The 14,647-nt window shown below is 33.8% G+C and overlaps 5 protein-coding genes across 6 annotated transcripts in view; 3 read left to right on the forward strand and 2 right to left on the reverse strand.

The window, feature by feature from the left end:
* LOC115244977 (probable enoyl-CoA hydratase, mitochondrial) overlaps positions 1-3,119 on the reverse strand; it is a 4,316-nt gene extending 1,197 nt beyond the window's left edge. Inside the window, exons 1-4 of the mRNA XM_029823013.1 lie at positions 2,938-3,119; positions 825-1,034; positions 551-675; positions 257-461 (exon numbers count right to left, since the gene is read on the reverse strand). Coding sequence (XP_029678873.1) covers positions 257-461; positions 551-675; positions 825-1,034; positions 2,938-3,037 — 640 coding nt within the window. The 5' untranslated portion in view covers positions 3,038-3,119. The remainder of the gene's footprint in view (positions 1-256; positions 462-550; positions 676-824; positions 1,035-2,937) is intronic.
* A 653-nt stretch (positions 3,120-3,772) lies between these two features.
* LOC115244981 lies at positions 3,773-6,674 on the forward strand. Of its 2 annotated transcripts, XM_029823020.1 has the most exons (5): positions 3,783-4,259; positions 4,600-4,847; positions 5,460-5,605; positions 6,019-6,137; positions 6,518-6,674. In XM_029823020.1, the coding sequence occupies exons 1-5, from the start codon at positions 4,202-4,204 to the stop codon at positions 6,520-6,522; spliced, it is 576 nt and encodes a 191-aa protein (XP_029678880.1). In that variant the 5' UTR covers positions 3,783-4,201; the 3' UTR covers positions 6,523-6,674. The 2 variants fall into 2 exon arrangements, with proteins under 2 accessions (XP_029678879.1, XP_029678880.1); XM_029823019.1 differs by lacking the exon at positions 6,518-6,674 and having other exon boundaries at positions 3,773-4,259; positions 6,019-6,487.
* A 1,423-nt stretch (positions 6,675-8,097) lies between these two features.
* LOC115244983 lies at positions 8,098-8,789 on the forward strand. Its single transcript, XM_029823022.1, has 2 exons — positions 8,098-8,264; positions 8,525-8,789. Exons 1-2 carry the CDS (start codon positions 8,182-8,184, stop codon positions 8,772-8,774), a joined length of 333 nt encoding a protein of 110 aa, XP_029678882.1. The 5' UTR covers positions 8,098-8,181; the 3' UTR covers positions 8,775-8,789.
* Positions 8,790-9,150: 361 nt separating this feature from the next.
* On the forward strand, positions 9,151-10,513 carry LOC115244994 (myo-inositol 2-dehydrogenase-like). The gene is made up of 4 exons (XM_029823040.1): positions 9,151-9,155; positions 9,466-9,847; positions 10,054-10,372; positions 10,485-10,513. The coding sequence occupies exons 1-4, from the start codon at positions 9,151-9,153 to the stop codon at positions 10,511-10,513; spliced, it is 735 nt and encodes a 244-aa protein (XP_029678900.1).
* Positions 10,514-10,766: 253 nt separating this feature from the next.
* On the reverse strand, positions 10,767-14,374 carry LOC115244995 (protein DDI1 homolog 2-like; the record flags this gene model as incomplete). The annotated part of the gene is made up of 6 exons (XM_029823041.1): positions 10,767-11,276; positions 11,621-11,723; positions 12,947-12,993; positions 13,113-13,418; positions 13,810-14,064; positions 14,157-14,374. Coding segments are annotated over 6 exons (1,141 nt in total), but the record flags the coding sequence as incomplete, so codon positions are not given.
* Positions 14,375-14,647: the final 273 nt, after the last annotated feature.

The raw sequence follows: 14,647 nt of genomic DNA on the forward strand, positions 1-14,647 counted from the left end.
TATATATATGTATATTGTGCAAAAATAGTTATATAAAATTATTTTTGTTAATTGTTGGAATGATCTTAGAATACAATATACAGAAAACTGGTAATTTTCTATGGAATTACCTCATCCATATGATTTTGTGGATTGCCAGAAATTTTATAGAAACATCGAATCAATCACTTTCACTGATATATATACATTTATTTTTCCCTACGCAAAATTCTGATTTTAGTAAATTTCTGATCCATTTTAAAACGCATAAACTTACCGCTTCTCTCAGCTTCTTCCGCGGTGATCATATTGCCGGTAAGCACTATTTCCATAGCTTTACTTTTACCGATGATTCTGGTTAGTCTCTGAGTACCACCCGCTCCGGGGATCGTACCGATTACGATTTCCGGTTGGCCGAACCTGGCCTTGTCGCCGGCGTAAATAATGTCGCACATCATAGCGAGCTCGTTGCCGCCGCCCAACTGCGATCGAAAGCGAAGAATGTGTATCATCGAATGATTTATCACATTTATTTCACCAATTCTTTGCGGAGGAAAGCTGCACTACTTACAGTGTAACCATTTACAGCAGCAATTACGGGCTTCTTGTTTTTGGAAATATTATCCCAGTTAGCTATGAAGTTCTCTTTCAGATTCGTCGCGTATGATTTATCTTTCATTTCTTTGATGTCGGCACCTATAAAAATAAGAGATATATCCATATTTATCTATAATAATACCACAGGGATAATGTACATATATAGTTGTGATTAGATAATACATTATATAAGTAGAGATATTACTATAAAAATATTTATGTGGAATAAAATTCACGTATAATCTTACCAGCAGCGAATGCCTTTTCGCTTCCGGTAATGACGATGGCACCGATTGACGAATCTGTGCTGAAATGCTCCAAAGCGTGATTCATCTCATTTATCAATTCATCGCACAGAGCATTTAATGCCTTTGGCCTGTTCAAGGTGATAAGGCCCACATTCTTCTTTTCACCCACTATCTCGGTTTTAATGCATTCATAATTGCTCCCAACTTGACCTATAAATCCGATTTTAAAATAACTATTTTAAGAAATAAAAAGATACAATTCCCTATATATACATTTTTTATAACATTTTTCGCGACAAGAAATTCTATAGGAAATTATTTATCTATGATTATTATGATAAATTAAGAAGAATGAATATTAAATTAATATTTTGCTCGCACGACATTTTTTGTAAATCTTTTTATATTTCTGCTGTGAAAAGTATATTTACAGAGTATATACCAAAAAAGTTTATTTATATTTAAATCCTTATCTGAATTTAAGACACTATTCTATACACTATTTTATACACGGTTACCGATACCTGTAGACTCTGTAAGTGTTTGCGCATGTTTTTTGATGCTTACAGTTATCGGTAGCCGTGTATAAAATAGTGATCTTAAATTAACGTAAATATGTTTTGCTCACGATTTGTTTTCGAAATAATGGCATGGTTAAATAAGCAAATGGATAGATAAGCGAATAGATAAATTATCGCTACATCAGTAGATCTATACTGGTAAATAAAATTGCGAGAGAGTTTCAGAGAGTTACATGCAGTAAATAACAATGTCTTTATCACGATAGGAAATTTATTTATGTGATTGCAAATTCTCTAACCAAAAAGCATGTTATTGAAATAGAAGTAGAACTTAATATATTTAATATAATAAAATAAGCTCGCTCCATATAAATTTCGCATATTTGCAAATACTTAATGTGCATTTAAAAATTATTTTCATTAGTTATATTTAAAAAAAATATCACGGAGGGAATGAAAAAATGCTATATCAATGACTGTGCGCTTGAATAAACAATTATTTGCCGATAAGCAAATAAATGCATTCGTTCTTAATCATTTACATAAATTGCGTAACAAATTGTGAGTGATTTTTCCTTTAAAGATTTGCCTAAATCAAAATATTTTTTCAAGTAAAAAAGAATAAAAGATTTGTGTAGTGCCCAAATGCATATATTCAAAGAGAAATAACGAAACAATATCTTATTTAATCCTAATTAACCTTAAATGTCCGTTCTATGATATATATACGAGGACTGACAATTAAATTCGTAGAAAAAAATTATTACAATTACAAAACACACTTATTCGTTATCTGATATACGGTTCCCTTCAAAATAGTTTTTCCCTCTAATTGTAATAAATTTTGTCTACAAACTTAATTGTCAGTCCTCGTATATATATGTACATATACAGTGGCGTGCAAAAATTTCCGGCCAGTGACATTTTGTAAATATAACAATTATAACTATAAATTCTTCATTTCACAAACCTAAACAATATTCTTTCACTATATTATTTTGTTTCCTATATGTTATACTCGCACCTGATAATGGTTAAAAAGTCATTAAGTTTTTTTCAATAAATTAGAGTACGAAATGTCACTGGCCGGAAACTTTTGCACGCCACTGTATATGTATCGTACGTATATATATATATATACTTTTTATTTAAATCATCAAGTTTCCAAATTTTGTTTTAGCATACATTATCTAAATATGGATTTAAAATGACTTTATATTGTAATTTAAAGTAATATGTATTTTGTGATGTAACAGAAATTAATGATTCTACGCATGCACATGATTAAACTTTCCTCTGAAAACCATACAATACAGAGCAGAGATTAAATAATCTGTATAAATTTAAATACGTAATTTCATAAAAAGTCATTGCAAGCAATCTATATTAATATATGATCGATCGATACAGTGTACATACAAAAAAAAATTAAAAAAATATTCCATCGAAAACAAGTTCTCGACCCGACAACAATGAACGAGTGACGTAGAAGCAAGTGATTATACCGGGTGTCCGCGCGGTAAGATCTCGATGTCAAGTGACCATGATCGATGGTTAGGGAAAGTAAAAATCTTAGCTCACTATTTACTTACAGGAATAATACCTGACGACGGGTGTGACAAAATGCTGCGGTTTTCGGGTTGCGTGCGACACGCGCGAGAAGAGAATTTGTGACACGCGGCTGGCGGACATGTTGATAGTTCAAGTATTCATAGATAAATGTCGACATCGAAACTGTTCCATGAATGATAGCATGGTCACTCTTGCCAACTCTCGCTACAGAAATGTTACTGATTCTCTTTCAAACACGAAAAAATTCAAACTCGCTTTATATATTATTAAAAATTCTAGACTATTATTAAATATTAATTAAGTACAAAACGTGACTTTTCAAGTAGAGCTATTTATTTATTGATCAGCTATTCAGTTAATTACTCAGTTTACTGATTAGTGATCGATCGATTAATCGTTCGATCAATCGTTGCGTATTTTACTTTTAGTAAGAACGTAAAATTGTAATTTAATATTATCTATTTTTATCAACATTTTTTCCTTTTTTTAATCGATTATCTGCTATTGTACATATATTATCTCTTTCTGTAATTTTTTTATTTTTGACAATCTATTCATATCATGCGGAATATGAATAAATACGAAATAAATGCAGATTTTTTAATTTTTTAACGGTTTTCCAGTTTTGATTCACAAGTAACACATTTTTTGCTAATTAAAAGATAAATAGAATTTATCTCATAATGTTATCGGAAAATTTCATAGAGTGCTTAAATACTATATATGTGCCTTATATTTTACATGATAAAAGATTATATATCTAATCTCTTTCTCAGGAGGATATTTTGTAAATTAAAATAATTATTATTTTATTATAATTATTTGTGTGTGTGTGTGTGCATATATATTGTACATATATTGTATACTTTAGCACGTGTAACAATTTTTATAAAACAAGAGATCCAATAATAATAGATAATTCCGAGAGTTTTTTTTTAAAGGCATAGTTTTGCCTTCTCGCAAATTGATTGATTTAATCAAATTGATCGATTTGCACGAATTTATAAGAAACGGCGCGAAAAACTGCAGTTCCGAATCAGCGATCCGCGACCGTGATCGATGATGCATACGATGACTAGACTGAAACATAAAGAGAAAAGAAAAAAAAGCGAGAATAGACGCTTGTCTGTCACGCGTTTACGCGGTGAAAGTATTTTGATTCGGAAGGGGGAGTTCACCTGCGGACAGGTAATAAAGCGGCAGACGGCACCTCGACATTGAACGAACTTGAATTTACCGTCAGTTCACGGTCGTTCGTTCGAGCTTACCGTTTCTATCGGCACCATGCGTACGATTCTGCTGCTCACCTTCCTGGCAAACGCCAATCTCAATGGATACGCAGGTGAGAAAATTTATCTATTTGAAAAAAAAAAAAAAATTTTTTTTTTTGCAAAAGATGCATGTAATTATATTACTTATATATAAAAATATTTTGTATAAAATCGTTACATTATTATTTACATTATTATTTTTTTAAATTACATATTATTGTGAATTTTGTCGAATAAAACGTTTTTTAATTGTAATACTTCCACATATATACATATATTGTAAATAGAATTTTTTGTGATTTTGATAACATTTTCATTTAAATAATAATATTTTAACTATTATAATATAATTTTGATTGTATATATATTTTTGAAGGATTTTTCAAACTATCGATTTAATTGTCATCGTAGAGGAAATTTGGCAGCAGGACCTGTCTAAAGACATGCAGATAGGTGCATCCACCGAAGGCTACGATCGCGTAGGATTGCGATGCGGCGCCGAAAAGATGACCGTGGAGCTCAGGACGACGGAGGATTTTTCAGGAGTGATCTACACTCAGGGTAACTTTTACTCCAGAGAACCGTCCTGCTTCCTCGACCCAGTTCGCGGTAGAAGTTTCACTATGAGCATCCCTTTGAACAAATGCGATACTGAAAGGGTAAGTAAATGCACGTTAATTCTGTTAATTTCTTCTCTTCAAGCTATCGTTTCAATTTATCGTTCATCTTAGCAAGAGAAAATTCATTCAAAATTTACGATAAAGAATTCTTTAAAATAAAAGTAATGTCTGCTTTAAAGTAGAATTAATTTTATACAGCTTCTTTCGCAGTTGATGTTCTCTCATTTACTTATCTATTTTTATATGTGATATATAAAACATGTATTATAATTTATATATAATAAAAAGTCGATGAAAGTAAGTACAATAATTCGTACATCACATTTTCGAATGTATATCATTTTATAATTAATTTCTCAGATTTCTCTCATTTTTATTCATGGTTTTTAATAAATAATGAAACTGGAAAATATCAGCATATAGCATTTTCTAAAAAATATCACGGTATTAAAATAAATTGACAATATTTTTTAATTGTACCTTTGTTAAAATCAATAAAAATCCAGCTCTCTCTCATTCTCTTTATAACAATCTCTCGTTTTAACTTTATTCATTAATAAATAATGTTTTAGAATGAATAAATATCTAGTAGATGCCTATCTGATATTTCTTTCACTTTTTTTTTAATTTTAAAATTTTAAATTTTATCAGAATGGAGAGAAATACAGCAACGTCGTGGTCATCCAGCACGATGATGAGCTATTGACTCCGGGTGATGCTGCTTTTACGTTAGAATGTGACTTCTCAAAACCGCGTGATCTCACGGTAACAGCGAATTTAAATGGAAGCAAGAAAAGGTATAATTGAAGGCATTATCTTGTCATTAATTCAACTCACTTTCGATATGAGAGTGTTGTGATTATCGCGTGTTTTCAATTATTCATAAGTTTATTAGAGATATAATTGATTTTCTCTGCAGTACGCGGAGCGAATTATGTAAAGAATATCACTAATTACCATCCTAATCTATGAAAAAAATTCCTATTAAATATTTTAATAAAAATGTTTTATGACGCATAGTTTTGGACACGGTATTATTCTTATTATAATTTTATATATAGAGCGTGTAAAAACTAGATTAAACGAAGGAACATATTCACATCCTTTAAGTCATTGAGATACTGCGATTTTGTCGAGGTTTCTTTTCAAATTTTTTTTACAACTTTAACATTAAATATCTCAATAAATAATAATACATTTCCATTTTCAGGTACACTAGATCGAGTATAGCTCTCGTTGACGCCGATCCAGGAAGGAACAGGAGAAAAAGGGCGGCGTATGTGGAAAGCTACAATGACGAAGTTGTTTTCGTGCCGCAAAAAGCGTATCGTAAGACAAACAATGAATTGTGAGATACCAGTATGTGCTAGCTATAATAAAGGACTAAATGTGCATTTTGCCCTTTTCTTTCGCTGCGAAACTTTCCCGGCTGATAATCGCCGTTCATAAATTTTTCACTTATAATTTCGCAAGTTTTCCACTGGCACAATCTGGTGGTCTCTCCGCAAATTCTACAGTTTTTTTTTTTACACTGAGCATGTTCAGCGAACGCAACAATTGTCGATGACAACAATAATTATCTTTGATATATCCATACTTGATAGGTCCATTAAATTAAGTTTTCCTTTTCCAAAAAGATTGATCATTTAATTCGCGTTTGCTGAACGTGATCATCACACAATAAAAACACATATTCGAATTGATTCCAGGATAAAAACAGTCATTGGATAACGTCTTGCTAAATCATATCAGCGAACGTCATTGATTCCGATGAGATAATTCAGCATTCGGCGCTCTAGATATCGTTGCTGTTATTTATTATACACTGTTTGTTTGAATAAATTATTTAATCCGTTCGAGGTTAAATGTCTCATTTCATAATCGTAATGCAATCGCGGATTGATCCTTAATTTGTGTGCAACACAGGAATGTGTGCAATGTTTATATATACATGTGACTTTACGATTTATTTTTACTCCAACGATACGATATGTAACATGCGATAATTCCATGATAATCTCTAGCCTCTGTATGGAGATAGCAATAACATATGGAAATTTACGCCAAGTAAGTCGTTTATGCAATCGACATCCATCAATCGATATAATAAGCTTTATAGCAATTATTACAAGATTTAATGTTTTAATACATGCCGTTAAACTTATAATTTTCAATTGTTCTAAAAGGTCGTTGAACTTCTGAAACTACTATTGTCAGCGGAATCGTAACAGTACGGCTATTCTGTTTAATGCGTTCAATGCGTTATAGGTCACGATGATAACTATGCAAGAAATGAAGCGGTATCGGTGATTGTACAGGGAAACGCGAAACCGCAATTTCATTTCATAATAATACGCCATAAATATATAAACCGCATTATGGCTAAGTCGAGAGACTATGAAACATAGTCGAACCCAGGCGGATATGCTCGGGACAATATAAAGTCTTCTTTATGGGACGAGTACCCCGTCTCGTCACACTCGTCATCCGCTTCTCTCTCTTTCTCTCCTTCTGGTCGAGTGCAGAACTCCTCTCGGGCGACTGTACCTCGTGAATGAATTTAATGAACGGGTAGAACCGTCTGAAAACTTCACTTGCAGCTGAGAATAGTTCATTATACGCTGTTCTTCCCCAACATGCTAGGATGTTAATAATTAGTAAAAAAACATCAGTGTATTTTTAAAAATGCTAATAAACCAGCTGATTTTTTCCGTCGCTGGCTAATAAAGTTAAAATATATTGTAATTTTACTATAGCTACAACAGAGTTTTTAGTACTTTTTAGTTTAAGTTTGTATTTAATGAGCATGTCGATTACTAGCGAAAAAGAATCGCATGAATCACGCTTTACGAATAAGAAACTGGAATTTACTTTATGAATATTTTATTTTAAACAGTTAAATTATTTTTTAAGAAAGAAATTTATAAAATAATAGCTCTGTAGAATTTTATCAAATCTTAAACAAAAAGTTGAGTAAACCAAAATGCATATAAAGCGTATCTATCAAAATCTATATTAAAAATATTGATTAATAAAAATAAAAAGCAAGAAGGAATTAAAATCTCTAAAAAATCTTTATTGTTGTGAATAACAATCAGTCTAACAGGGATCTATCTAATTTTCATTGTTATATATTACTTGTTAATTGAAACACTATGATATTTGTCTTAAGAGATAAGAAAATATATCTTGTGTTTATTAAAACACTGATGATAGTGTTAAATTTCCGAATATACGTCACATTAGCCTGCCCCCACTCTTCTATTATTTCTCTTCGTATATATATATATAAGAAGCTAGTCAGACATCAGTCTCTCAATTGTGAAAGATTTTAGAAGTAATTTTTCTTGCCGTAAAGTATATCGTGGCAGAAATGGCAACAGCGAAATTCAAAGAAACGTCCCCCTATGTCAAGCCGAAACCTTCACCACCTGAGGAAGATTATCTCTATAACAAGTGAGCGATCAATTTTATATGTATCATTGCATCTCATCGGGTATCTCGAGTAAATACTGGACTGAAAATCTTTTTAGCGAGGAAAACTATTTATCTTTAAAAACTATGTTTTTAAAATTGAGAGAGAGAATCTTTACTTCTTATCCTATTATTTCGCACAGCTAACGCAAAATTTCATTTTTAAATTTATTCAAGATATGTTTAAGACACTGATCTTGCGTGTGTGCTTTTACTAACGCAATAAAAATATCTTCTCGCAGATACTTGGAAGACATTGCGTTGAAGACCGATTCCCGAAACGACCCGATACTTAAACTGGCCCTATTTGGTGTGGGTCGTGCTGGTACGATACATTTATCGTCCATAAGTTTTAATACACGCGTCAAACTCGTATATATCGTTGACGATGTCGAGAGTAACTGGCAAAATATGCGTAAACACTGGCATCTAGAGAACGTTACTTTCCTAAATAGCGAGCAATCCGACAAAGTATTCCTGGATCCCAAGTGAGTAATTGCATTAAATAAGAAAAAATACCATCGATGAAAATTATATATTAATCCTTCAGTCGTCTGGACGCGATCAACGTCTGGAAGCGTTCGGTCCGAGGGGTGTCGTACAAGCCGACCACGAGCAGCCAAACTCCGGTACCATCGATGAAAATTATATATTAATCCTTCAGTCGTCACGTGGGGTCTTTAAAGCCCGATGCTTAGTAAAACGCATTTTTTTCGTAATAAAATACGAACTTCGCCCTTTGACCATTCGGTATCTTTCCTTTTTCTTGACGAAAAAGATATAAATTGATTTTTTTATATTGAGATCTTTCAAAACCCTGAATTGAGGTAAACATCGCATGCGACACGTAAAAGCCAGTAAGTCAATCATGGTGTTAACATACAAAATTGTTCATATCTCAGAAACGGTTGAGCTTTCGACCTATGTTTACTAAGATTCTTTTACTCAGTATAGTATGTCCTATCTACCATATAAATATTGAATGGTTTTTTTTTTTTGATACCCTGTATATATCATGTATGTATATATATTATGTAATATATTAAAAAGTATTATACAGATAACAATATAATAATTCGATTTATCATATTAATGGTTTAAGAATAATCAAATCTACGGATATATATATATATATATATACATGCATAAAGCATATAATTGTCGAATTTTACAATTTGTACAGTGTCGACGCGGTTGTCGTGGCGTCGCCGACCTACACACATGAGAATATCGTTATCAAGGCTCTGAAGGCGAAAAAGGCGGTCTTCTGCGAGAAACCTATAGCGGAAAATCGATCGGACACTGTCAAATGCTACGAGATAGCTGAGAAAATCGGCAAACCGTTGTTTTGCGCGTTCAATCGGCGGTTCGATCCGAGCTACTCGGAACTGCGAGACCGAGTTCGAAAAGGTGAAGTCGGACATGTCCACATGATCAAATCCGTCTCACGCGACTCTCCCCTACCTACTATAGAGTATCTGAAAGTATCCGGCGGTATCTTCCACGACTGTTTGGTTCACGATATCGACATCATCACCTGGGTTCTCGGAGAGTATCCAGACAAGGTGCGAGGATTTTTCACACACTTATACATGTCTAAATTTTTATAAGTTTTATTTTGCAGAAATACTTTTATTTTTTTATTTTTTTATGTAATTTCAAAAAGGAGATCAAATTCTTCGCTAAGCCGAATCGTTGACTGGAAAAAATAAAAAGTTAAATTTATAAATTTTGCAATACCATTGACGAGATTGATAATATGTGATTACAGATTTCGGCCATAGTTAATGCGAACATCCCGGAGATCAAGGCAATCGGGGATTTCGATACGGTCGCAGTGACCATGCACTTCCCATCAGGTACCGTCGGCATGATCGATCTGTCGCGCAACAGCACTTACGGATACGATCAACGTCTGGAAGCGTTCGGTCCGAGGGGTGTCGTACAAGCCGACCACGAGCAGCCAAACTCCGTTCATCGGCAAATCGGTCTAAACGGACCGGTCACCGCACCGATCTGGTACTCATTCGCCAGCCGTTTCATGAACGGCTACCGAAGGGAGTTCGATCACTTCGTCGACATAGTGCACGGTAAGGCTAAATCGCTGGTCAAGTCGAAAGAAAATCTGGCGGTATATATATATATTTATATTCATATATCGCGATTCTTAGAAAAATCTTATCGCGCATTATATTTATCCAGCAGCTGGTATACACATGTCGTACTTATAAGACTATAACATCTTAATATCCAATATATAATCGCGTATCGTAAATTTACGTATATTGCAATTAATTATATCAATATCAAGTATTAGGTCATAACAATTTGATATCTCTTTTATATTTATATGTATATATATAACCAATTTTACACTAATTGGAAATAATGCGCAATTCATTTAGGCGCCAAATGCATGTATAAAAAACTGTGTACAATTATATGTTTCGGATAACTTCTTTCAGTTCTCGCGATTGTGAATCGTTTTTTTAATTTTAGTTTAGTTTTGTCTCACACGATTTTAGATTCGACGAGCACATTTTTGCTTGCAATATTTTTCAGCTCGTTATCGAGCTATAAAAATTCTTCGGTACCATTATAATCAACTGTATATCAAACGGATACTCTCTGTTGACGCTAGATCGCTAGACGATACTTGAAATTGCTTTGAACATTGTAGGTCCCCTCCATTTTTATTGCGTGTAATATATTCACAATTTTGCTATGCCTGTCTCTAACTAACGATTTGCATATTCGAATCGCGTGCGATAATTTTCGATATTCAGAATTTCAAAGATTTTGCGAATAATGCGGCTGTAGCCTGCGTTTTGTCACCGCTAAATCTACGCAATTCAGCAATAACTTGCGCCCTGGTAAAACCCAGAGCCTCTAGTTCCTTGACAGTGGCTTCCGTGAATGGATCGTGTGGATAGACTGTCGTTTCTAATGCGGCCGGTCTATTTAACGAGCCTTGATTACTACTACCTTGCCCGTCTGAAACGTTTCGACGAAAACATTCATCATTGGTAGATTGCGGAATAAATTCTTTGTTAAAAAACAAAGTACGTAAAATTTTGTATGCTTCCGGTAAAGAGACGCTCTATATATGCTATATTCTCTTTTATATAACTATAAATTACAAAAGAAAGAAGATAGGAGAAAAAATTACATAATTAATTTATTTAAGAGACAAAATATATTGAAAATAGACCATCGCAGAAGAGTATAAAAGAAAGGAATGCAAGGATTATTTTATTTATATCTTCTTTTTTTAATTATGAAGAGAGAGAGAGAAAGAGAAACAAAAAGATAAAAAAATAGCTTGAATTGATTCTTACCATGCTGCTGCCTCTGCTTCTTCGCGTCTCTCGAACTGTCCTCGAGAGCTCGTTGAAGATCCCCGACCACGAGCAGCCAAACTCCGTTCATCGGCAAATCGGTCTAAACGGACCGGTCACCGCACCGATCTGGTACTCATTCGCCAGCCGTTTCATGAACGGCTACCGAAGGGAGTTCGATCACTTCGTCGACATAGTGCACGGTAAGGCTAAATCGCTGGTCAAGTCGAAAGAAAATCTGGCGGTGAGTAAGATCGCTACGGCATGTGAAGAATCCGCTCGCACGGGAAAGATCGTGGATCTGAACTGGGCGAACGGTGAATTGCCCAGTGATCAATGAGGCTTTAACGAGAGACTATCGTTGTATCGATACTATTGTATATTTTTTCATGATAAATAAAAAAATGTTGTATACAGATAAAGGGATGCAAAGATGACATTTCAGATTAATATGTAATGAATGCTATTATATATGATTTAAAAATTTATAAATGGAATTAGTTGCCTAATCTTCATTATTAATAAAGGATATTGAAACTTATCGATGTATTTCATATTTAATTAATTTGTTTGTTTGTTTTTACATTTTACGCGCAACATTAAATATATACAAGAGACTAGAAAAGATAAGAGAGTGCGGATATGTAATAAATATTGCTAAATGCGATATTATTACAAATGAAAAAAAGATTTATTTCCGTTGCAAAGTTTATATTAAATTATAATATTTCATAGTAACAAATTCTTCCTTTGGTTTTACTAGGATAATAGAGAAAAAAATGCGTCTCCTTGAAAATATCTAGCAAGTTTGTATAATATTGATTATGATTTAATTAGAGCTTATGTGCTAAATTAGTGAATTGTTCAGCCAATAACGAATAAAAAAATTACAAGCCATATAATTCGTTACATTTTTATATATAAATGGCAAGGAAATTACACAATAATGTACCAAATACCATATCGAAAGAAAAATAGTAATACAAAATCGATATTGTCTGTAAGATTGATGCGCGCGTCTCTGCGTAGACTTTTCACTTTTCCGTAACTCCTATTGTAACAATATTTTGTAAAAAAATGGAAAACCTTTCTATTCATCTGTCATTATCATTTTGTGTATGTACAGCCGACGTTTCTTCAGTAAACAATGAGGAACTGAGTTTGAGCCGCGTCCAACGTCAAATTCGAGTCTTTGAAATATTACCAAACAGCATAAAGTTCTCACGCAAGAATTCTGTCTATCATACATTTCGTGCTCGATTTATCTAGAATCTTCACTAATACTAGATATATACATTTTGTCCATATTTACCATTAAAACATTACAATATTACAAAGTGTACCGCGAAATATATATAATTCAGGTAAATCACCTATAAAATAATTAACAAAATAATGTAAATATTTCTCATTTCAACATTGTTTAGAATCTTAACATCAATTAACATTAAAAACAAATTTTATTAATTATATAAAATAAGAAGAAACAGACCTTCTGCCAAAAATGGAGTTTCAGTGCCCGTAGTGCCAATCTTCAAGACATTTTTCTTCAGATCTATGCAACATTGATGTCTCTTGAGCATATCCAAACCCAGCAACATGTCCATAGGTTGTTCCTCGAGGACGCTGAACGACGTCGTAAGATGATCATTGCCAATTTGTATTTGTACCATGTGTATACGACCGATTATGCGTTGAACTCCGACGCCCTTGGCGACCCCGGCCCATCTCGTGTCCACCAGACGCATAATGTGACATCTCTCGGCACAGGCGGCGGACATAATAGTAGTTTGAGCACCTTGTGTCACAAAAATGTTTTCAATACTATAGTGTGCAGGATCTCGCGAAATGCTACTTCTGCAATGCTTTCATCGTGCAAACAGTTTTAGAAGCCATCAGATTATATTTAAATCGAAAACAAAATCTTTTTCTCTTGTGTTATTTTCACAGATGAAAATCACATGAGTCGTCAGATCTAAAATTAAACTGTTTTTCTGCATGTCATGCAGAATGCTCTTCTGAAATGTGCGTATTTAAAAATAAATATATTACTCAGACGCCGAGATGCAGTGAAACAAAGATGTTTAAAAATAATCTCAACATTTTTCACGCGCCTCTCGAGATACACGCAAAGCATTGACGCATTTCTACTTGCTACTAATAACTCGAATCAACGGCCAATGATTTACCTGAATCAATAAATGCTTTAACTGGAAATCCGTTGACTTTACAATTAATATACAACATAACGACGGTGCCGAAGGTCTCCGGATTGTACTCCATTGCCGCCTCCATATTTGCCTCGATATTCTTTTGCCTAATCTCTTCAGCGATCAGCCGTTGCGCTTCTGTGTCAAACGGATCCGCGTTCATCATTCTCAGCCGTTGTGCTTGCCGTTCTTCTCGAGCGGCTATCTGCTCACTGAGTACAGTCGAAAATCTATCTATAATATACAATCTATCTATAATATACAAATATTTAGAGCAGAGGTGCAAGATACAATGTTACGCTGTTGTAACTAAAGCTGCTACTTACCGAGATTTCCCGACAGCAAAGCGTCGGCTAATCTGGGATTATTCTGCTTCAACAACGCCAGCTGATCTGGATTAGCCAGGAACATATTTCTTATCAACGCTGGATCGTCCTCGCCGCGAGGATTTTGTATATTCGCGATCGGCTGTGGACGCGTGTTGCTGATCTCGGGAACTCTGATGGAACTGAAGTCCAGTAATGGAATGGCTAGAGCGACGTTTCTTCAAATTTAGTATGTTCATTTTTGCAAGACATTATATGCGCTGTGCAAAGTAGCATCATACGGTACGAGGGATAAGACATGAAATATAGAGAAAGATGATGAAACAAGCTTCATGGTGACGTTCAGAGAAAGAGAAAGAGAAACAGAGCTGAAAAATGATAAATGCATACATAATTAAGCTAGAGTCAAAGGCCAAGATTTCAACATTAAAGACCATCGGCTTTTCAGTCACCATCAATTTACAGCCTTTATGTCGACGAAAACAAGATAA

The sequence above is a fragment of the Formica exsecta genome, unplaced genomic scaffold, assembly GCF_003651465.1.
Source record: "Formica exsecta isolate Colony F162 unplaced genomic scaffold, ASM365146v1 scaffold90, whole genome shotgun sequence".
Lineage (NCBI taxonomy): Eukaryota > Metazoa > Arthropoda > Insecta > Hymenoptera > Formicidae > Formica > Formica exsecta.